Consider the following 25,069-nt stretch of genomic DNA (forward strand, 5'->3'; position numbering starts at 1 on the left):
GGCACCTTGCTTCCCTGCGTGTACAACAAAAATTGTCATACAACTTCCTAACCTCCTAAGAGTACAGCAAGAAGACAACTGATAATGTTTTCAGGGTGCCCATATTCCAGAGGTGATAAGCTCCCAGTGAAAGAAAGAGAAAACAGTTCCTTCACAATGTGTTTGTGTAAGTCAAATCAAATGGCAGGTATTTATAGAATCTTCTGAGATACTGAATTCCCTCCATTTTTTCAAACTGCAGTAGCTTCTCCCCTCTCCATCACTGACAACTTTTTAAATCCCTAATGCCCACTTGAAAATTGAAAATAAAAGCAAGTTTCCTTTCAAAATTGGCTTCTACTCTTTCTGGCTTCCTTTCTTTTTACGTCTTTGGACTGCAGGAGTTAATGTGCCTTTACTAGCTCCCTACTACACCATAAACGGGCTGCTGTAAAGACACCTGTGAGACCATATAGAACAACGATAGCAAGGAAGTTTATAATATAAAGTCAATCTCATGAATGTAGACCATTTGAATTTAGTACAGCTGTTTGCATCCATAAAAGTTTGCAGGAAAAGACCCCAAATAAGCAATTAGTAGCAGAAACAGATTAACTCTTAAACAAAACATCCTTTGTGTTCATGCAAGCATCCTTGTTAGCTTGCTAGCAGGGAAGAAACAACAAACACAAATGCCTGGTTTATTCACTGTACTCTAGGCTAGTGAAAGAAGCTTTACAAATTGTTATGGTCTGACCTGCTAGGACACTGATGACTGGAAATAGCACTTATTTAAATTAAATTAGAACAATTTTGTAATAAATTAACTTACTTTTTAAAATGTTTTAGATCCAACAACTCTCAAAACATTTTCCAACCAGAGAGTTCACACGGGTTTACGAAATAAGCATTATATCCATGTGACTAATGGGCAATTTGAAGCTTAAGGGCCACATTTTCAAAAGCATGTATTAACTTGGGTGTCTAACTCAAGATGCCAAAGATCTGATTTTCAAGGTGCTGTATACCTCTTCTCTTTTACTTGAAATCCATGGGAACTACAGATCCTGAACCCTTCTGAAAACCAGAAACCACCTGTCTTAACTTGGGCACCCAAAGTAAACTAGCTTTTCATAGGTTGCTTTGCTCTAAGGAAACCCCAGTCAGTGGCAGAGCTGGAAACAGAATGATATTGTCTCCTAAGCTTGTGCCCTCAGTATTGGACGATCTGTCTTCCTTTTACAATATCAATATGATTGATCAATTGGGAACAACTGTTCAGAAAAACAATGAAGGACATGTACCAGAAGTGCATGATACATGACCTTTTCATTTAGGCTAAATTTCATGCAAAAACATTGTGAATGCACTCCTCAACCGTTGGTAGCAAAAACCTCTAGTCTAAGAAACATAAAACTGATCTGATCCAATAACTCAACAATGTGAACCAATAACTCTGTAAATACCCAATGTCTTTGGCTAGGGACAGACAGTACACACAAATCAGTTTAAGTGATCAGAAACTGGTTTAAATCTGTAACAGAACATGGGTTCAGTGCACATAAACCAGTCAGAAAATGGCTGAAACCAGTTTGAGATAAACCTGGTTGAATGTAGTATCAGACTTAACTGATTTGGGTCGAACTGGTTTATGCAATGCATGTCCCAGACCCCTTCCTGGTTTAAGTTAAATTAGAGTGTTGCAGCATCCTGATATGCTCCCCAGCAGAGCCGGCCCCTCTGCTTTGCTCCCTAGCTAGAGCTCTGGCAGAGACTTGCAGGCACAGCAGGGTCTTCTGGCCTCCCCCTGTCCCCTTACCACTCCCTGGGATCCCTTCTTTCTCTCTGCCACAACATGAACCATAGCCAGCCTGTGGTAAGCTAGCTAATGCTGTATAAGGCTCCAGCAGAGACTGCAGGCACAGCAGGTCTGCCTGGCTTCCCCCTGCCCTCCCCCCTCCGCTGCTCAAGCAAGAAATCCCCCCCACCTTCCTTCCCATCTCCCACAGCAGACCCCAGCCCCGCAGACCCTAGCATATGGTATGCTAGCTAATGCCAAGAGGTGTCTGTGTTTGTGTCTCCCCAATTTCACTGGGGCAGGCAGACAGAGCAGTGACTGCTTAGGCTTGTTTGGAGCTAATCAGCAGGTCAGCGAATAAGCTGTTTAAGAAGTTTTAAGAAATGGAGAGAGGCCATTGTTTTGCTAATTGGGTGATAAAGACTGTTATTACTATCATCCCCCAGCTGGCTTGCTTGCCTGTCAGTTTGCTGCAGGCACTATGACAAAGCAGGGAGGGAGACTGAAAAGCTCTGAATCATCAACAGATGCATGCCCTGCACCTCCCCCTGCTTTTATCTCAAAGTGCTAGCCTGCGGCTGGCAACACTCCTGCCTCTTGAGCAGCCAGTGAGGAAAAGCCTGGGACCATTCAGGCAGACCTCCCTAATGAGAGTCCTGCATCTGGCTACAGGCTCCCTTCCCTCTGCTCCTTGCAGAAGGGAAGGGAGGACTGCTTTAGCGCCCCCTGGCTTCTAGGCTGAGCCTCTGCAGGCATGTGCCTGAATTTCCTCAGTTCAGAGAGATGTCTGTCCTGTTTCAAACCAGTTCAGCCTAGCCAGGTTAGACTAATCTGCAAAGATTAAATCAGTTTATGCTCAGGCTTTTTGAATGTCTGTCCCTAGCCTTTACGTTCAATTTTACGCATAATAAGGGTTTCTCTGTTAAAGAATCTAGCTTTCTTATTTGTTTATTAAACTGCTTCCACATCAACCAGTTTACAAGTGCTTCTGTGTGACCATGCTTTCCTATGTTTTTATGTACAAAGTTCGGTAGGACAACTGGTTGCCTGACTCTGGGTAGATCAATCACTGTTCTAAAAAAATATGTTAATACATAGAAGGACAGAGCTGGAACAGCTGAAGAGATATTTAAAAACTTATTATGCCCCGTCAGTCTGACATGCCATTCTATTAGCACTGGAAGATGCCCGTAAAATGTACTCACTCTGTTGCTATGGCATCCATGTTTTTAAGAACATTACAGAGGTAAATCGTGCCTCTCTGAAAAGGAAACACAGAATGACCCCTAACCCCCATTCACTGGGTAAGATGGAAGAGCCTAATTAAAGTGATCATACACCTTTCCAAAGGAGAATGGTAACAGCTCACAAAAGTAGGATAATGTTTGCATTAGCAATATCACAGTACAGTAAACACTGTACAGCCAGCCTCATAAGAGAAGCAGTGAAGGGTCTAAATCTTTTTTACTATAAACTGCCCCAGAATTTCAGATCACAGCATATGCATGGAAGACTTGGTGATTTTTTTTTTTGGCTCCAATTAATTTTTCCATTTATTACATTCAGCTTTCTTTTCCAGTTTGGATGAAACAGTGAATATGAACTGGTGTGCATGATGTTGGCTTGATTTTGTAATGGATGATATATCCCTAAGTGGTGAAGCCATGACTGAGTTAGATTTCATAGGCATTAGGGCTGGAAGGGACCTCAGGAGATCATCGAGTCCAGCCCCCTGCCCGAAGGGCAGGAAGTCAGCTGGGGTCATAGGATCCCGGCAAGATAAGCATCTAATTTACTCTGGAAGGTGTTCAATGTAGGTGCTTGAAACACCTCCGATGGCAGGCTGTTCTAGACTTTGGGGGCTCGGACAGTAAATAAATTGTTCCTTAGGTCCAGCCTGAAATGGTCTTGCAGGAGTTTAACTGTTTGACCTCATCATCCCTTGGGGCACTCTGGTGAATAAACATTCCCCCAGATACTGGTGGTTATTCCTGATAAACTTATAGGTGGCCATCAGGTCACCCCGAGCCTGAGTTTTTCCAGGCTAAAGAGCCCCATGGCTCTCAGCCTGTTGTCGTAAGGTCTGTTTTCCTGACTTCTGATCATGCGTGTGGCTCTTCTCTGGACTCTCTCAAGCTTCTCCACATTCTTTTTGAATTGTGGAGCCCAAAACTGGACACAGTACTCCAGCTGCAGCCTCACCAAGGCTGAGTACAAGGAGAGAATGATGTCCTGGGATTTGCTCGAGAAGCATCTATGGAGGCAAGCCAGCCTTTTGGTTGCTTTACTAGCCGCAGCATCGTGTTGCAGGCTCATGTTCATCTTGTGGTCAATGATGACCCCCAAGTCTCTTTCTTCCATAGTGCTAGCCAGTGTAGCACTGTTGAGCCTTTAAGGATGCTGCAGGTTTTTCCTCCCAAAGTGGAGAACCTTGCATTTTTTGGTGTTAAACACCCTCAGGTTCTCATCCTCCCATTTGATGAGCGTGTCCAGGTCAGCCTGGATCAACTGCCTGTCTTCTGGTGTGGATGCTTTGCCCCAGAGTTTGGTGTCATCAGCGAACTGGCCAGTCCGCTCCTGACTCCAATGTCTACATCATTAATGAAGAGGTTGAACAATATGGGTCAAAGGACAGAGCCTTGGGGGACCCCACTGGTCACAGGGCACCATGACGATTGACTTCCATCGGTTACTACCCTCTGGGTCCAACCACGGAGCCATTTTCCCAGCCAGGGGATCATGGTGGACCCAAGGCCACAACTGGCCAGTTTCACCAAGAGGTGATCATGGGATACCAGATCGAAGGCTTTTTTGAAGTCACGATATATGACATCAATCTCTTCTCCCTTGTCCAGGTGATAGGTCACCTGGTCATAGAAGGAAATGAGATTGGTCAAGCAAGACCTACCCGCAACAAACCCGTGCTGGCTATCCCTCAGGATGTTGGCGTTGGCCAGTCCATTAAGGATGGCCTCTTTAATAAACTTTTCAAAGATCTTCCCCGGGATAGAAGTCAGCCAGATCCACTTTCCTCCCTTTCTTGAAGATTGGCACCACATCGGCCTTCTTCCAGTCTTCAGGCACTACACCAGAGCATCAGGAGTTTTCAAAGATCCGTGCCAGGGGCTGGGCTATAACGCTAGCCAGCTCCTTGAGTACCCTGGGGTGCAGATTGTCAGGGCCGGCTGACTTGAAAGTATCCAGCCTCTCAAGGTGTTCCTTCATGAGGTCGGCATGGGATCTCCCTCACCTGGACCTCCCTGTCTCGTAGTGGACAGTTTATCAGGGGTGACCACCAGGATCTGGGGAAATGTTTGTTCACCAAAGCGCCCCAAGGGATGACGAGGTCCAACGGTCATAAACTACTGTGAGACCGTTTCAAGCTGAACATAAGGAAGAATTTCTTTACTGTCCGAGCCCCCAAGGTCTGGAACAGCCTGCCACTGGAGGTGGTTCAAGCACCTACACTGAACACTTTCAAGAGCAAACTGGATGCTTATCTTGCTGGGACCTCAGCTGACTTCCTGCCCTTTGGGCGGGGGACTGGACTCGATGATCTTCCGAGGTCCCTTCCAGCCCTAATGTCTACGAAATCTATGGGACTGATGAAAGACCGATGCAAAGTACCCATTTAATAGGTTGGCTTTTTCCTGGGCATCAGCTGTCCCATCTGGTTCAGCAGGGGTTAAATGTTACCCTTGCTTTTCCTCTGGCTCCCCACATACCTGAAAAATGACTTTTTATTGCCCTTGATGCTCGAAGCTAGTTGGAGTTCAGTTTCAGCCTTGGCTTTCCCGGTTTGCTCCCTGCAGGACCAGACCAGTGCAGAATAATCCTCCTTGGAGGTAAATCCCGTCCTCCATCAATTGTAGGCCTTTCTTTTTAGCCTCAGGAGGTCTGCTAGATCCCTGGAGAGACAGGGGGGCTGCTGTGTCCTCTTGCTGCCTTTCCTCCGAGATGGAACAGAATTAGCTTGTGCATTGAGGATCGCTCCCTTGAGGAGCAACCGCTCTTGAACTCCCCTCCCCCTGGGGTTGTGGTCCCTTTGGGCCTCACTGACAAGCCTCCTGAGCTTGTCAAAGTCGGCTTTCCTGAAGTCAAGGACTTCTGTGTTGCTGACTTGCCAGCTTTACAGCAGATGGTGAAGGTGATCAGCTCATGGTCACTGTCACCCAGCTTCCCATCGATCACTAGGTTGCCGATTAGGTCATCTCCAGTAGCCAGTACCAGTTTGAGCAGCATACAAATTGAGTTATACAAGTCTCTCTCACTAAACCTCTATGAACAGCCCATCCAACCAGGTGCTTATTTATCAGGAAAACAAAAATAACTTTGGGAAAGTTTCACATATCTTATGACCACTACATTCTGTATCTTACTTCACAAGGCACTAGTTTGCCTGAGCATCATGAATCCAGATGTTGGAGTCAAAGGCAAAAATAAATGAAAACTATTTTTTAAGGAAGGTTTCCAAAATTATCTAAAATGGTCATGCTATCCATCAAGAATCCATTATTTTAAACCCTAACCTCCTACAATTGGCTGGAACTAGGAACATTTTAAGCTGAAGAAGTTCCCAGTGGAGAAGTTATAGACGTTTTAGGACAGTAGTACTCAACCAGGGCATCCTGGAGTGTCATCACATCCTTTCCAAGGTGCATCGAGGTGTGAGGAGATAAGCAGCTTAAGCCCAGGCTTGTCCCTGCCTGGCCAGTCCCCTTCTACTGCCCAGCCCCTCTGCAAGGACATAAGCATGGTACTATATAAATTAGTTTTTGAAACTGGGTGCTACTCAATTCACAAAAGTTGCAAAGGGGTGCCTTGAGACCACAGTGGTTGATAACCACTGTCTTAGGGAAAGTTAATTCCATTTAACTATAGATTTTTCAACGTCTCAGTCTGCTAAGGGTTAAATTCACCCAAATGAAAGGGAGCTCTACGAAGAAACCAATCCTGCGAGCCCTTCCATACAGGAACAGTTCTCATTCACATTAAACATCAATACGATGGTGTATTCAAGGCTGGTTCACTTGTGAAAATGTTAATAGCATCAGGTATTCAACTGCATGGAAAGATTGTGTGCAACTAGTTCTTCAGAACACCTTGCTTTGCTTCTAAGTTGGGATGAACTACTACAGAAGAGGGTCCTATTATACACAGAGGTTAAAACCATGGTTATGGTAACTCTCATCGACATCCACAAGGTTATGATGTTACGCACAGAATGACATAGAACTATAAATTATACTACACTAATTGCCCTCATCAATTCTGGTTGGATTTTTGTTTGCTTAAGCTGGTGAACGAGACAGAGGAATGGCACTGTTTTCATGAACAGAACAGCAGCAACAAAGACAGATTCTGAAGATGTCAAACACACCTCAACATACCCATAACAACTCAATTCAATCTCAGCAGTATCAAAATGATCAACGCAGCAGGAACTAAGCCAGCCAAACACCTACAAGAATACCTTGCCACCCTTCATAGCTAAAGAAGAGCACACCTCTCAGGTCTCTTAAAACAATTTACATCAAGAAGGCATCATTGCCTTCTAAACAGCATCAATTTGGGCTGTTTTAGAGTGATAAGGGAAAGAAGCAAATTCCAAAGTCCCAGAGCCCTGACAAAGAACACCCTGTCACATCTCCCACCCACTCTAGAGAACCCTTTCCAGAGAAATAATTTCTGCTAAATCAACCATCTGTTTTTGTACCGCACTCTGTCCATTCCAGTTATCTTTGGCCCATTTGCTTCAGCTCCTTGGAGAGTACACTACACTCTGCACATTCAGCACAGAATTAACCCATGTTGCTTTCTTTAAAGGCATGGCTACAGCCATTGCAGGTTCTGCCCATCTCTAAGGTTTTGCTGGAAGAAAGTCTGTCCTTTCCTTTCTGTTGCACTGAGTTAATCAATTGTCCCTCACCATTGTGGCTCTTTCTACAACCTTTTCAAATCAAGTTATGAAAGCACTTGGTTCCTTTAATGTTATGCAGTTCAAAGTGGTGCAGAATGACAAATCTATTCCTGTAGCACACACCAATTATGCTATTTGTTTGTTTGTTTATTTTTAAAAGGAAAGGCCAGGAAAGGATGGCAGCTCCTGGTTTAACCACTTTGAAATCCGGAGCCTGCACCTATGGGACAGAACACAACGCTTGCTATCACAGAGCCATTGTCTTTTCCTAATTTTAAACACTTCAAGATTTCAGTAACAAAACTAAGTATAGTTTACCTCCTTAGAGGTACCTTTTGTAAGGGGATGAGCACCTTTGTGTTGAAGAGCAAGGTCAGAAAGCATACACTGTGACCTTCCACCAGAAAAATCCTGCCATTACAGAAGCAATTTCCTATCAAGCTCATTTTTATATTTGACACAAAAGCCCGAGCCTTTTAGGAGAAGCCAGAGTAGGGAAGGAAACGCTGCTTTTGGATCAGCACCAACCTTGACTAAAGGGTATGGGAAAGTAGCTATGGCTGAAAGACACGTAGCTGGAGATGCATTGTCTGCAGAAACGGAGGAAAAACACAAGCTTAAAAGCTTCACCTAAAATGAAAAAAATAAATAATAATAATAAAAAAAAAAATCAAAGAGCACGAGGCTAATTCTAAACAGAGGAGAAAGCGAGGTGAAAGAGGGGCTGCAAAAACAGCAGCAGTAGTTGTGTACATGGATGAACTATTCTGGTCTTAATAGCATATCTGCAAGCAGATACACAGCACCAGTATCAAGAGGCTTGTTTTCAAGTTCTAACTCTCTGTGAGAAAAAGCACAAACAAACAAACAGGACAACTCTAGAATACATAATGAGCATCCTTCCTAGAACTAAGGGAAAACTGTGGCAGAAATGTGCATGTGTGGAGGAAAGGGGGAGAGAATCAGGACTGACTCTTTCAAATTGTAGCAGGGAGGAGCTGAAGGAGTTCCACACAAATGCATGGGGTAGGAGGGCAAATTAGCCTTTCCTTATTCTAATAAAGTTCCTTGTTCAGTATTGGAGGAAGTGATTGCCTCTGCAGCTTTTTTGCCATTGTCCCATCATCAAAACAGCAGCAGAAGCTAGCTCATTTAGAAACAGCATAAATGGAAGGGAGAGAAAATACCCAAAGGTTTAACCCTCCAAAAGACATTTGATATGCTCAGAGAATGGCCAAGGTTTGTTAGAGGCAAGGACTGTTTTGGGTGACATCTTTTACTGGACTAAATGCATGGCTGGGAGAGATTAAGACAAGCTTTCTGATGCAGAACACTGGCAAAAATGCTATGTAAGCAACAAAAAACAGAGAGCTGTCTTAAAAATCACCACTTGTGCTGTGCCAGCACCAACACTGGACATTCTAGTGTAAGAAAATCAGTCATCAAAGAATCACAGAAAGGGTGAGTTGGAAGGGATCTCAAAAGGTCAGCTAATCCAACTCCCTGCATTGGGTAGGGGTGGGCATAACTAGACTATCCCTGTCAGAAGTTTATCTAACCCTTTCCCCCAACCCTTAAAACCTCTAATGAAGGAGCTTTCACATCATCCCTGGGGGTATATTCTAGTGTTTCACAATGCTCAGGCCATGTCTACATTACACTGTTCCAGGTGAGCTGCTTTTTGTACTGGAAGCAGTGCAGCCACATGGGCACAGCACCACAGGCAGGCTAACTAACTTGGAGGCAGGCTAATGGGGACTCTCTCCAGCACCTTCTCTCTTGAAAACTAAATAATGGTGACTTTTACCTATGAAACATTTTCCAGTCACTCGGTTATACAGAACATCTCCAGTAGCTCAATGCATGTGGAAAATGGAATAAATGAAAATTATTTAACTTTTAGCCCTTCTGTTGATGCTCCTCCCATATCTTCTATGTCTGAGAGTGTTCCTGAAGCAGTCCTTCAGGACAGTTTTTCAGACCCAGGAGGAGGAAGAGTGGGAGACGGATACAACTTCCTTTAAGTACCACCTGATTAATTTGTCTACACTGCAAAGCAGCCATTCCCCTGGGATCTCTGTTTTTTGTTCCTTAACTAGTTTTTAATCCACATCAGGACTTTGTCCCTTACCCCAGGGCTATTTATTTTCCTTAATAATCTCTTTTGAAGGACCTTATCAAAAGCTTTTTTGAAAATCCAAGTAAATTACATCCACCTGCTTACTTTTCTATTAACTTTTCACCAACTTTTTCAAAGAAAGCAGATTAGACACAAAATTTTCCATACTTAAGGCATGTTGTTCGACCTCATTAGGTTATAATTATCCAAGTGCTGTACAAGTCCCACCTTAATTATAGTCTCAACCAGCTTCCTCAGAACTCAGGTAAGGCTCATTAATCACTAATATCAGCAATTTCTAGCTTTGTTTTCTTTTTGAAGATAGATCCTTCCCTTGGTACCTAACTTCCACTAAAACTAGTCAAGAGTCTCTTCACTGACCATAACAAGAGTTGGATGGGACCTCAGGTCACCAGCCCTCCAATCTTTATTAAGAGTGGTTATTTCAGGATACACTGAATAATCTCAACAGCATCCATATTGTGTCACATTAAACAAAGAGGCAAGAGGCCATCCAAGGAGGGGAAAGATCATAAAATCATCAGTGCAGATTCAGTATTCATTATGTCTGTACACTTGTGTGCGTCACAAGCAGGTACCTACCATGTCTATATGTGCATGTGTAAATAGTTCATATATACGTGGCTATTAGAAGATGCAATGTATAAGTATTTCAAGAGATGAGACAGACACATTCTATGCAAATTAAAGAATTCAAGTGACAGAAATGCTAAAGTAAAGTTTGCCTACAGGACTTCAATACATCCCTGTTGTGTACCATGAATGGTGCTAGAGTCTTCACCTGCATAGTCACATTTTTTTTGCATTATCCAATACAGATTTGATAGTGTACTGTGACTCACACATGGATATACAGTGAAAGATACAAGGGGCGCATCACCCTATGTCCCCATAGCAGGACACTAAGGTGACACAGAGATTACATGAGTCTACGTGTGACCAGCAGCTACTTCATCATAGTGGTGCACTCCCTCATTGCTATAGCAAAACAGTGGCTAAAACTAACCATGCGATGCATGATGCAGTATGGGTGGTTACTGTGCCATGCTTTAGTACGTCCTTTTGAAAAGAAACAATCAAGATGGGTTTTTGCTAACAGATTGATCAGCTTCCAGAATGAAGTTATAGCTTGCGAGATTATTTGTTTGGAAAAATATAACTTCTCTCTGAAGTTAGTCTGAAATCAGGGTTGATACGCACCTGATAGACTAACTACTACAGATATAGAGCACAAGCTTTCATGAACTTGAGTCCGCTGCATCAGATGCTGTGAAAGGAGACCAGAAAGCAGTGTATGAAGTGGAGTGACTGCTCTATGCTATCCTACGATGAAGTGAACTCGAGGGTCATGAAAGCTTGTACTCTTCTTTATTTACTTATCTACTACCTTATTTAGTTAGTCTATGAGGTTGCAATCACCTTGCCTTCAATATAGCTTTAGACTGTCTTCAGCAACAGAAAGCTGAGAAAACCCCTGTACAGAAGAATACAATGAAAGAACTCTCCTAGCCATTAGGACTAGCAATTTTAGCAGTACATGCTATATTCTGGGGGTTGGGAGGGCAAAAGCTGAGAGTGACCCATCAAGGAAAAAGAGTAGCAACTATGGCAAAGCATGATACAGGGCAACAAGGGGGAAGTTTAGGTCAACAGTTAGAGTCCTCTCCCAGGAAGAGGCTGGGATCACCTGTTACTGGGTCTGTACAAATCTGACAGGAACTCCTTCCTCTCCCCAAGAAAAAAAAAACGCTGGGTGCATTTCCAGCAGAACTTGGGCAGCACCACTCTATGCTGAAGCAGGAGTCAGCAACATTTTCCAGTGGGGACCGGAGAGGACACCAGAACAACCTGGCTCAATTCAGAGACAGGTAAGTATCAGAACCCAGTCACCATGGCCACTTCTTCCCATTGCTTAGCTGCAGCCTGGCACAGCACAGTATGGCACAAGCCCTCCACTGCCAGGGCCTGTGCCACCTGGCTGCAGCATGGCTTCAGCAGAGCTTCCCTTCTACTGAAGCCTCAAGCCTCAGCCTGCAGGACAAGTCCCCCTCACTACCAAATGCTGTTAAATAAAGGCATGTCTCTGTGGGCCAGATATAAAGGTGATGTGGGCTGGATCGACCCCTAGGCTGTAGGTTCCCAACTCTTGCTCTGGAACATTAGCTACCATGTACAGCTAGTAGCAGGATGCTGGACTTAATGAACACAATTTGATCCAGACTGGCAAATCCTGTATGTCCCAGTCCAATTCATTTATTTGTGTCCCCATGAAAGAAGTAGTTGAGCTATCAAGAAAAATACCCAGTTAACAGAAAAAGACCCCGAGACCTCCCACATGTGAAGCTTGCTATGGCTTACTTAGACATGAAACAAACAAAGCTCTTGTGCACATTTCCTATTACAAACATTAAAGTCTTACCAAATGACAATTAGCCCTGTGCCTAGGTATTCGTAGGGCTACCAGACACAAGGCCTCAATCTCACCATGTGAATCTCCAGAAGGGAACCCTGCAACTGCAGGGATCCAAACACTCCCCGCGGGCCACGGCGCTATACAAGGGAGTCACCTACAGAATCAGGACAATGTGTGGGAATTGATTCTGGGGACATGTAAGGGACAGATAGATGGTGGGTGGACATTTTGGAGCTGAAGGAGTGCAGAGCTCACTCTGTCTTCTTTCCTGAAAGTACTTATGTTCCAGGTCAAAACATTAATAAAATGCAATAACAACCATATTCCCTCTTCACCCTTTCAATCAGCAGACTAAATATGAGATTATCATTGTTAGAGAGAAGATGGAAGAAGCATAACATCTTGCCCTATAGAAACACTAAGAACCCAGCATGGGGAAAACATCTTACACGTACAGACCAAGTTAAGGCATCAGTTCCCACCACAGGAAAACTGTTTTGTTTTTTTTTAAACTACCCTTCTGACCCCAGTGCTTCAACAATCCATGTCTCCCGCCCACTTCTCCCCACCCCATTGCCACAGTCTGACATTGCTGTCCTGGCTTATATCTACAGTTGGAAAATGCTAGTCAGCCCCTAAGATAAACTTGTCAAAGCTAGGCAGAGAAAAACTCATTCTTCTCTACCTGCTTGTGAGTGTCAGCTGTTTGTCTGGGAGCCTTCCCTGAAAAGCTTTAAAGAGGAAGAGAAGGGTAGGGAAAAGTAGAGTGCAATTCAGACAAAAAGGGGTGGGGGAGAGACAAAGAAAGAAAGGGGGGAAAAAAAACCCTGTCCCCATCAGGTCCTCCCAACATACTTCTTTATCAGAGGTTCATTGTCAATCAATTAGCCAAGGCAGCAGGGGTCTGTAGGGTGGGGGGTAGTTTGAGAGACAATGGGCTGCCCTGTTGTATTACTATTTAATCACTTTTACTAAATAAATAAAGCAGCCCTGAGGTGCTGTCATGTCAAGGGAATTTATAACAAAAAAACTTCATTTTTCATTGGTCATTACTTTTTTTCCCTGCAGGACTAGAGAGGGTTATTACTGTAGCCTTAAGTTCCATCTTTGTGTTGCCTGTCTTTGATTCCCACTCGGACCCTGCCACTTTCTGGCACTAATTTGTCAGGCTGAACAAAGAAGGGATTTGTACCTCCTGTAAGGTCTCAATTAGGAAAGGCTTCTGCTGTATTATGTGCCATTCAGACAGGACACAATGACGGTAATTACAGGAATTTGCACTAAATGGCTGAAGAATTCACAGCAAAACTTTTTTTTTCTTTTCCAAGCTTACCCCTCCCAGCAGCCGGAAAAAAAAAAAAGCTCTTAATGCCTGCAAGATGTAATTACCAACAGCAGTCCTGTTAGGTTAAACAGCAGCCTATGAAGTAAAACAGCAGAAACCGCCTATAGTGATCACGATGCATGGAGATCTTCAAGCCTCACTCTTTATTTTCCAAAGCCTCCCCAGCGTGAACTTTTTCTCAACCCAACAGGACAGCATTTCCCCAGTTATTATTATTATTTATGATCTGTATTGTGGTAGCAGCTATAGGTGCCAATTGACACTTGGAACCCCATTGCAAAAGGCACACAGCACACTGAGAAGATAGTCCTATGTACGTATCAGTTGCTTTTAGAGTAAGGGTTGAGTGTTACGATGTTGAAAATATAGTTAAAATTAAACCCAGTGCCCCGATTCACAGACATGTTGAGCATCCATCATTCCTGTTGAGGATGCTGAATCCTGAGCTGTGGTTGCTCAGCATCACTGAAAAAAAATGAAAAAAAACCAAACAGGCCACAGGAGCACAGCAAATATCTAACATGTAAAAGTCAGAGAATCAGGGAAGCTATAGACCTTGTTTTTAAAAAGAAAATTCTACCTTAAAAACAAAAATATTCTTTCACTGAATCTGAAAAAGCAAATGAATAAGCCCCAGCATGCCTCACTGCTGTGGAGAATAGGTGAACAATTCAGGATGAAACGTAGCATGTTTCAGAGAATTCCCCCAGAATACCTAAAGTGTCTTTCAAACTAAAAGCAGGTTTCTCGCTACTCCTCCAGGGCCTGCAGCCTGCTCCTTTTCCTGCTCCAGCTGAGGATGCTGGTAGCAGTCCCATTAACTACTGTGAGCAGGTCAACAGTCAAATGACAGAAACAAGGGCATCTACTGCACCCTCCGACTATGCTAAAGAGGGCCATAGCAAAGCATAAGAAAGTACACTAAACCCAGGCATGGATGCTATGTGGCTGTCACAGCAGTGCTGACCCAACAATCACAACAGAGACAGCTTTATTAGCGTGTACCCAGTGCAACTCTATACAGCTACAAGGCATCCACTTCTGGGTTTAGCATGCACGGGACAGGTGACAGTGCTTTCCCAAGGCCCTTCCTAGCACAGTCCAGAGGTGAGGTAGACATTCCCTAAGAGACCAAAATCTTTCTTTGCTGAATTTTAAGAAGAAAATGAAGAAGAGAATAATGAAAATGGGCAAATCCGAGAGCTCTACTACAGGCATCTTTATGGGTTCTACCCCCATAGTATCTGAGCAGCTCACAACCTGTGTGGTATTCTTTTTTGACCATCCAGGTGACAGAAACATCTGTAGGCACACAGGAATATTTTCCAAATGCCAAAATACCCTAATTTCAGTGTGAATTTGGCACCAAGGTGATTTTGAAAATGTAGCAGCAAGTGACTTGCTCAAGGTTACAGGGGGAACCCGTAGCTGAACTGGGAACTGCACCCAGTCCTGTAAGCCAAGTGTCAGTGACCGAACTGCCAGATCAGTGATTCTCAACAAGGGTCTTGTGACACTGTAGGGTGCTGAGAGATCCTTTCAAGGGTCCTCCAAAGTATTATCACTGTCAGACATGTAGAAACCTACACAATTTACAAGATCAATCCAGAGATTTCAAATAGAAATCCACCGTGTTAAAAACATTCTGACTCGTTGGGGTCTTTCTGAGTTCTCAGCAACAGAAGAATTACTCTGTTATTTCTCTGCAGTTAAAATATGAGAGAAAGGTAGGAGCCTGCATTTTCCAAGGAGTACCTTAAATCTGAAAAGAAAAAGTCTGAGAACCACTACACTAGCTAATCCTTCTTGCTCATGCAAGATGGGAAAAGTATGGGTGCCCTACTAAAATAAGACTGGGGTTTTCAAAGCAGCTGGGAATAGCCAAACTGACAGTGTTTTGAACCCAAAAGGAAAATCCTACTGAGAAACCAAACTAGTACCAGTTCCATTTCACAGATGCAGAGTTTACTCTTTCAAGCTAGAAGAGGATCCAAATTCAGTGATTTGGAAATTCGCACTGAAACCAAGCATGGCAACACAGTTTCAGACAGCTACCCTCTATTTCTATTCTTTTCCCCAACAATTGTACTTTGTCCCTGCATAAGAGTCATTTTTAAATGAATTAAAATTTTAATTAAAATAAAATAGAACAATTTGGTCTTGATAAGGAAATCAAAACTCCAGGCAGGGAATACATTTGCGGATGCAGACTCAAGAAAAAAATACACTGTAAAAAAACAACACAGCATATGTGTCATGGTTTGCAAGTTTGAAAGCAGTGGATAAGATACAGTTCAGCATACAGTCCAAATCCGCATGGCTTGAGGTTAACCAAGCTCCACTACCAGTAATGTAAACTACACCCGAGTCATTCGATTGTACATAAACACACTAGCCTGCTCATCATCATACTCTTGCAGTGCCCATGATGGTAGAATTTCAAAATTGCTTTGCAAACATCAGCAAATGATCCCCATGATCCTTCTGCGTTTGGTTGGTTTATTTCCCTATTTTACAGATGAGAAAAAATGATCAGACAGACTAATAAACCTCCATTTTTAAAAGCGACTAGTGATTTTGAGTGCTCAGTTTAACACAAGTTAGCTGATTTTAACAGAGCACTGAGCACTCCCACTCTAATCAAACTCCCTCTCTAGCATCTCAAGCTGGGCACCTAAAAATGGAAGGCCTCAAAAATCACTAGTTACTTTGAAAGCTTAGGCTTATTAGCAAATGTCTGTGAATTACTTCAAGGAGCACAGTACATCCCTGGCAGACACAGGACATTCAGGCACAAACGTCAGCCTTCCATTCTTGTGCTCTAACCATTAGACATGCTCTCCCACTGTGAATCATCTGAACCATCGAGGTGCAGCCACCACCTCACAGCACAGAGTTATATATTAGCACAAAATGGAACTGGAAGGGAAGAATATTTCTGTATTCAGCGGAATGAAATCACGACGCTTGGAACTAGATCAGCACATTAGACTGACTCTCTAGTCTTAAATACGCCCTAAGATTTTTAAATCCCCAAAATGAGTGAAAGAATAGAGATTTATACCAAAGAGATGATATCGCCATTCTCACATGCCGGGGAAGTGATTCTGCAGCGATTCAGACAAAAAAAAAGCACTGCCTACTTCATTGCCAGCATTGCTTCCTGGAAAACCCATGTTCCTCTTGAGATCTCCTGCCTGGTACATTGCCCAACCCAAGCTGCTTAGATTCAGAGACTTTGATGGAATCCCATCAAAGTGTTGTGATAATAAAACATTAAAACATTAAAATAATATCTTTGCTTTTTGTAATGGGGCACTGAATACTTACTTTAACTCCACAAATATTATTTCTCTTACAACAGCACCTGGAGACCCAATCAGAAACCAGGCCTCACTGTGCCACACACATACAGTCTCTGCCCCAAAGAGCTTACGATGTATACCACGGGTGGACAAAATCTGGCCCACCAGGCCATTCTATACAGCCCACAGGGCATCTAAAAAAATTAGAAAATGTATATTTATCTGCTCCTGGCTGCCTGTCAAAGATGACAGGAGACAGGGGCAGTAGGACCCAGGGGGAGCCGGCAGGACTCAGTAGCAAGGCCAGCCTGGCCCCACCCCAACCAGAAGCCTCTGCCTGCTGCTGCTTTCACTGCTTCCCTGCACACTGCATTGCTGGACCATGACAGCATTGGGCCCCTGCCAGTACCCCAGGGCTAGGAGCAGGAGCGTGTGCCTGTGTGTATTTGTGCATGCTCGCCCGCCCCATGAGGGAGGAAGAGTGCGTGCACGCCAAGCCAATGAGGGAGGAAGAGTGCAGGAGTCTGTGTGTGCACGTGCACACCCAGTGAGGGAGGGAGGGAGAATGTATATGTGTATGTTCATAGGGTGAGTCCCACATGCACACCCCACCATACACATACACTGCCATACATGCAGGGTCCCAGACCCACACCCCAGTCACCCTTCATCCCCACAGACTCCGTACCCACCCATACCCCACATATCCACACACCAACAGCCCCCCACAAACCTATACCCACCCCTTCATCCCCCCCACCTCACAATATACAAGAGTGAGACTTCATTTTAAGCTATTGTGCTATCACCTCTATGTACAGTACACAAACACATGTAAATTAGGACAAAATATTTTTTGAAATCAAATTAATGTAGATGTTTGATTTTTAGAATATGGTATTCTGGTTTTTGATATTTTTCTGGTTTTGAGATGGCAAAACCCCTTGCTGAAAGGAGTATTTCCAGGGGCAAGGGGAGGGCCTTCTGGTGACAAAGGTCAGAGGCTAGGGGGCGGGACTTCCAATTGCAAGATAGTAACTAGGGGCTGGGGAGCCTGCCAAGGGCCAGGGCTACCCACCCAGCCCTAAACAGCTCGTCTGAACTCAGTAAGTGACTCTCCACCCAAAATAATTGCCTGGCCCTGATCTATACTTTTTATTTTTAAAAAGGGATTTTTATACAAGTTGTGTGATGGGAGATTCCCTTAAAGGTTTTCTCTTACTGAAAAGCATTTGGACTCAGAAACTGAAGGGCTGCATCCAGCACCACTCCTTATAACCCTTTCTATTTCTATTTCCATGACCAACTGCTAACCAAGCCAAAACCTATTTGGTTTTCTCCATTTGATACATTAGCAGCCACTAATGTTATGGCTAAGGCACTGGAAAATAAGTGCCCATTTATTGTGTAAAAATTTTATACAGTCTTACATGTTCATGAATTATGTTTATATCTTTGCCTCGCATAGAGAATGGGAATACAATGCCACTTCAGTGTGGTTGCTTACCTGCACACTTGAAACTCTGTGCTGTTAGTCCTCTTTCCAAAGACAAAGTGGTCAGGATGCTCAGAAAACTGGTGGTCACAGACTGGCGCTTGCTCTTCCTAAGGTCCTTTCCAAAGGGATAATCTCTTGATTTGTTTCTAAGGGTAACTTGCAGGTTTTGACCTAAATTTCTGGCTGCATTGGCAGCAGATTTCAGTGCCTCCATCCACTCCTGTGCTCTTTGGCGTGTTTCTGCTCGCAAACGGAGGACATCTTGAGGGAAAATGACCTGAAAGCAAGAGTCACAGTCATCCAGAGTATCGGTCTGGACAGACAGGCACACATCAATATTATAGCTCAGGAGAGGGTCTTCATCTAGTATACCGGGCTGGAATGCCATGAGATAAGATCTGCTCAGAACAAAAGTAAATGCTTTCCAGTTATTCTGTACAGTCAACCTATAAAGAGTCCCTGATTTGATAATGTTTTGGTACTCCTTACTATTTTCAGTGAAATTGGTGGGCTGGAAAAATTCAGTGGGCTTCTCTTGCAAAACATGAATTTGGGCAAGATCATCATTGTTGTCCAGTTTCTGGGTGTTTTCCAGTTCTTCCGGCTGCCTCATGAAAGCTGGCACAGAGGAATGTACCACTTCCCAAAGTTTCTGCCCCCAGTCCAAAGCCTCCCATGACGACTGTGCCTTCAACTGCAGCTGAGAGTTGTCTGATAGAATGGCATCCACCATCTTTGTTTCAAGGTTGCCTGTAACAGTGATACTTTGGAAGTGCGTAAGTGGATAGACTGTAGGAAGATTCTGGTTGCCACTGCTGTCAAGACAATACAGGTAGAGTTTATATGGAGAGAGCTCTGCATAACAGGGTTGCCAGTAGCTGTCATGATCCTTTCTAATATCTAGGTATCCTTTCTTCAGAATGTTTGGGAAAGTCGGCTTGTGTTCTGGAAGAAAATCAAACAATTACTTAATTATTTTCTGAACACTTCATTCTGCAAGTCATTTTGGCTCATGTTAACAGCTTGATTTATGCAGGTTCTTTATTTATCCCTTGATTTATACAGGTTCTTTATGTGCAAATTTGCTCTTATGTGATGAGCATATTTAGATCCATAATTTGTTATAGCCGAGATAAATTCACTCTTATGAGATCAGCATAGCTGTCCCCCTGCTGAACCAGGTAAGCCTGTAGAGGGAAGGGAAAGGACCATGGCCCCACTCACCCCAGTGCTGGCTGCAGCGGCCCTGGGAGCAGCCGACACCAGCTGCCTGCACCAGGGCATGGCGCAGCCCAGGACCGGAGGTTAGTGGGGACAGGTGGAGCACAGCACAGCCCAACAGCTGCAGGTACCTGGTGCTGGCCACTCCCAGTGCCACTATAGCCAAGGCTTGGGAGAGTGCCGCTCTGTTCCCTCTGGTTTGTTATCTTGTGGAGCCCCAGGAGCAGCACCCCTCCCCGCACTCCTTCCCTAGTCCCAGCCTCACTCCCTCCTTCCCTGCTATGGGAATCTATCCCTATTTGTTGCATTGTAAAGTGGGTTCGCTTTATGCAAATTTGCTTTACACGCCATTCTCCGGGACCTGTATAGCATAAATTGAGGGAAACTTGTATATATATTGAAAGCAGAGGTTGAAATATTCATGCAGTTGATTGCAGATTAAAACAGAGGTAGAATAATACATAGCTTTTATAAAACAACTTTCATTTGTAGAGCTTGAAGAATATTACAAAAAAGATGCATAGACAGCACTTTCTCATTTTACATACAAGGCAACTGAGGTGCAGGGCTGTTAAGTGAGTTGCCCAAGGCCACTCAGTGGGAACAGAGGTTGGGAACAGAACCCAGGCCTCCTGAGCTGTGGTCCAGTGATTTATTCAGAAGGCCCCATTATCAACCCTGAAAAAGCAGAAATGGAAACCATAAAATGCTAAATGTACATCAAGACAAGGCTGGACCCAGTAGTGTATTGCCACCTGGATAGTCTTTCCAAAGTCTCTCTCTCTAAGCCTGCCATGCTTTCTAGAGCAGAGCAAGAATTAAATAGTACATTGTAGCCTCTGGTTGAAAGCCCAGAGAGTCTCTTCAAACTAGCAATCACTTGTCTTAAGAAACTCCAAAGTCATAGGCCCAATTCTGTGAGGGCATAAGAATCTCTGAAGAAGTAGCAAGTTTATTTTAACTCCCACTGAGCTCCGGACACTCAGCAGCAATCAGGGGCCTAGGAGCATTTTGTAGGAATGGACCTTGTGATTATGATGTTACCAAGGCACAAGATGACCTTTAAATCATGCAATAACATAGATTTTCTTTCTTTGGTCTTTCTATGTGACAGTTCCATTTTCAGACATGCCTATTCTTATTCCTGTATGTATGGATCATTGTCGGAACATGGAAGGATCTGACATATTGCATGATGTGCAATCACTCTAGTAATGTAATTTGTTAAGACACACACTATTTACAAGAATATAAAATTGTGCACAGCTAACAAACTTACATTTAAAAACATCTGTAAAGAGACAAAACTTGCAGAGTTCAGGTTTTACACAATAACAATAAATCATTGTAATCATTTAGCATCTTTTACCTAAAGACCTCAGAGTCCTTTACAAACATTATGAAAGTGTAACCATGTTTGAGTATGATGAAACCAAGTTTTAACAATGCTAGCATACAGCCATGTTGCAACAGATTCTCTCCGCTAGTCATTTTATTAGTGCAGGCAGGTCTTAAGAGTTGGTTAAAAAGCGTGCTTTTCATCTATTTATCACTTATTTCAATTAAAATATTTTATCTGATTTGAAACTCTCCTGATGCCTCATGAATTTCAATGTCAGCAATGCTATTCTTCTTCACAAGAGACAGGGAAACTAATTAGAGACAAAAGTGAAAGTGACTAGTTTAGTTTCACTACGTGAAATGCAGAAAGTAGTATACAAACAATATACATTGCAGAATACAGATGACTTCATAACCTAAAGTATTAACAATGCAGTAAGAAGATGAGAATCCGTTGAAATACTTATCTAAACCTCCTGGATTTTCTGAAAGGCTGGAGCAATCTCATCAGATACTGCTTTTGCCCTAGATTTTCAATTCTTGTTTTTGACTGGGCCAGAAACACATGGACTTCTAAGCCATAGATACCCTATCCTTCTTGGTAGTGCAATGATGAACGATGTTGTAGCTGTGATGGTCCAGAAATTAAAGCTTGTCTAACTTTATCGCAGATATATATTTGGTTCAATAAAAAGATATTACCTGAAGAAATCCCTGCCCATCATCTATATCAGCACAAAGTAGGGGTCAAGTGCTACCATATTAAATGCATGCCTAGTGACCTACAGCCACACAAGCAGTGCAAGCATTCAGTAGTACATGCCAATCTTTGGAAAGCCTCTCAGTTATGTCAATAGTAGCATTTCTTTTCACAACAATATGAAGCAAGCGTAAAAAGGCAAGGTACAGAGCCATATTTAATTGCACCCTGCCAGGATAGTTTATTTCACAACATTTCAGGTGTTCTCTCAAACACCACGATCCAAACAGATGTTGAAAACTGGTAAAGCTGCATTTATTTCAGAGGAACCACACTTGTAGCAAGAAACCCTTTTGTCTGCCCCGCCCCCCCCCCGCCCCGAATGTGAAGCTCCTCCATATGGTAAAAGCCCTTCTTTTACCATTTGCCCCCTTTTGGGGATTCTCTCTCTTTTCTACCTTTTCTTCCTTCCTCTCTCTTTTTCTTTTATTATATCATTATTAATTTTTATATAAATGTGTACTTGTAGTGAAAATAGAGCTTGTAGATGCTTTTACAAATATACTTTAAAAGTAACTTGTACCATGTAACAATGTTAGCAAGGGCAGGAATCTCTGTATGTAGTGGGTCCCTGAATAAATCATGGTTGATTGTGTAACACAGTAGCTAGTCTGGATAAACAAGTTAATGAGCAGCGATTAACATCTACAAAACTACAAACCAAGAAGAGGAAAGAATCAATACAGAGCCAGGAACTCCCTGAAACTTCACTGTTAAAGGTGCAGAAGCCCCAGTTTGAACTAATCAATGCTGGAAACAGACCCTTGGGGCTGGAATACCCCCTGATCAACCACTGCCAGAGCTCTATTCATCACAGCAGTGAATCAATCAAAATTCATCAAGGGACTCCTGAGAGTGCACCTGTGCGTGTATGTGACCCCTGGGGCTGACACCTGCCATCCAGCAGCTACCAAGAGGGACTCCCTCAAGGTCAACGACCCCTGGATTGTTGGTGACTCCCCAAGAACTGGGGAGTCACCAAAGTCTGCCAGAGAGGGATAAAAGGCAGCAAAGAATGACCTTCAATGGCACCCTCTTTGACCTGACCAGCACCCTGCCTGTCCAGCCAGAAGGACCAGCTGGCAGCCCCTTTCTGAAGCAACATTGCACTAAAAGAAGCCTTGACTGGCCATCGATGGCAGACTCCAGCACTTGGGGATAGGTATATCTTGATACTGGTGCTTAATGTTCACAGCTAGCTACTGAGAGTGTGCATGTGAATGTGTGTGTTTGAGGGGGATCAGCACCAAGGTTTATGGTCTGACTTTTGCATCCGTCCAATAAACTAGAATTTTATGATGATCCTGTGAGTTGGTCCTTTGTAGCCAACACACTGATTTTTGCACCCAGAAAGAGCCAAGATTAACAAGAATTTGGATCTTGTCCTGGCCAGTATGGAAGAATTTGTGGAGGAACAAATCACAATATGAAAGAATTCAGGATCCTGAGACAGGGAAAGTATGAGGTCAGCAGAACTAATTTGCTAGATTTCAACAAATCAAATTTCAACAAACTCAAAGAGATAAACAGGCATGGTGCCATGGGAAGACAGCTTGAAAGATAAAGGTGCCCAGGAGGGCTGGAAGCTTCTAAAGGGAACAGTATTGAAAGCATAGATGACATGTGCAGGGGGGAGGGGCCCGTACACCCCCCCCCCCATTGGCAGCCACTGCTGGTGTCTGTGGGAGGTCACCCTTGCCACCCCCTCCCCCTCCACCACCAACACTGTCTACAGGTGGTCCCCGCTCAGCCCACCCTCACTGCCAATGTCACCACTGCTGCCTGCACACGGTACTCATTCACTACCACCATGTCCCCGCATCCCCTACCCCTAGCCTCAGGAGGCACGAGGTGCTCATAAATGAAAGACTAACAAGAAACTGTTCTGATACGATGGAAGCACAAGAAGAATGTGGGTGTCCAAGAACCTGCCAAATACAAAAGAAAAAGCATACAGCCAATAAAAAGATGGGCAGGTCATCAAATAAGCATGCTAGGAAATAGCAAGAAATTGCAGTGACAAAATCCAAAAGGCCAAAAAATTTGTTGCATCGGGCAAGGAAAATTAAAGACAACAAGAAGAGTTTCTATAACTATACTGGTGAGAAAAGACAGACCAAGGAAGGTATGGATCCACTGTTAAATAACCAGGATGCCCTTTTAACAGAAGATGAGAAGGCAGAATTACTCAACAGCTAGCTTGCCTCAGTCTTCACAAAAATGTAAAGCTGCAGCCAGACACCTAATAAGGATTACTTGGATAAGGAAGGGGGCAAGCTGAGGGATGAGATATCAAAAGAAACAGTCAGACAGTTTTTAATCAGTGTGAATGAATTTAAACCAGCAGGGCCTGATAAACTTCATCCCAGGGTATTGAAGGACTCGGCAGAAGAGATCTTGCAGCCGTTGGCAATAATATTTAAGAAGTTACGGGACATGGGTTGGGTACCCGAGGACTGGAAAAGGGTCAACATAGTGCCTCTCTTTAAAACAGGCATAAAAAAGGATCTGGGGAACTACAGATGAATTAGCCCCACCTTAATACCCAGGAAGTTATTGGAGCATATTAGAAGGAAATTTGTTTGCAAGCATCTGGATGAGGGCTGCCATAAAGAAGAATGAAAACACTTTTTCTCCCTTGCTGCAGAGGGTTGAACATGGACCAATGGCTTGACATGGCAGCAAAGTAGGTTTAGATCGGATATCAGTAAAACTGTTAGACCTGTGGGGCAATAGAAAAGACTCCCTGGCGAAGCTGTGGAATCTCCATCATTAGAAGAGTTAAAGAGGTTGGATATGCATTGGTCAGGAATGATCTAGAAATAGCTATGCCTATGCTCTGCTATGGTTATTTCCCATGCTTCTGGGCTTTGGTGGTCTCATGGGGCTGGGAAGATTTCCCCCTTACACTCCCCTGGCTTCCAGTTGCTACATGCATAAGAGGCACTAGATACTGGCTGCACCCAAGGCTGGGGCCAATGTTCCTGCTGAGATTTAAACCTGGAGGTTCCTAGCTAGATGATCTTGTCCCCTCTCTCAGGGTCAAATCAATCACCATATTTAGGATCAGGAAGGAACTTTACCCCATGGTCACACTGGTATAGATTGGTTTTTGCCTTCCTCTGTAGGTGGGGGTGTGGTGTGGCCCTGTTCCTTGGATCTCTTGAGTATATTTTAGCAACACTTGCAGCTGCAGGACACTGGCCACTGCTGTCCCCCTACTTTGCCTGAGCCAGGTTAGGGTGTCTGCTTTGCAGCTGTGTCAGGGCTGACTGGGTAGTTTTTCTAATAAGTTAGATAGTGGATTTGTGTGGGGTGGTTTGGACAGAAAAGATCATGCTTCTGGTGA

At 43.7% G+C, this 25,069-nt stretch overlaps 1 protein-coding gene across 1 annotated transcript in view; it reads right to left on the minus strand.

Annotated features, from left to right (window-relative positions):
- The window catches only part of PLEKHM3 (pleckstrin homology domain containing M3), a 117,355-nt gene that overhangs the window by 73,210 nt on the left and 19,076 nt on the right, over positions 1–25,069 (minus strand). Inside the window, exon 3 of the mRNA XM_019554094.1 lies at positions 18,408–19,343. Within this exon, the coding sequence (XP_019409639.1) occupies positions 18,408–19,343 (936 nt within the window). The remainder of the gene's footprint in view (positions 1–18,407; positions 19,344–25,069) is intronic.

The sequence above is a fragment of the Crocodylus porosus genome, unplaced genomic scaffold (assembly GCF_001723895.1).
Source record: "Crocodylus porosus isolate Cpor-Errol unplaced genomic scaffold, CroPor_comp1, whole genome shotgun sequence".
NCBI classification, from domain to species: Eukaryota; Metazoa; Chordata; order Crocodylia; family Crocodylidae; genus Crocodylus; species Crocodylus porosus.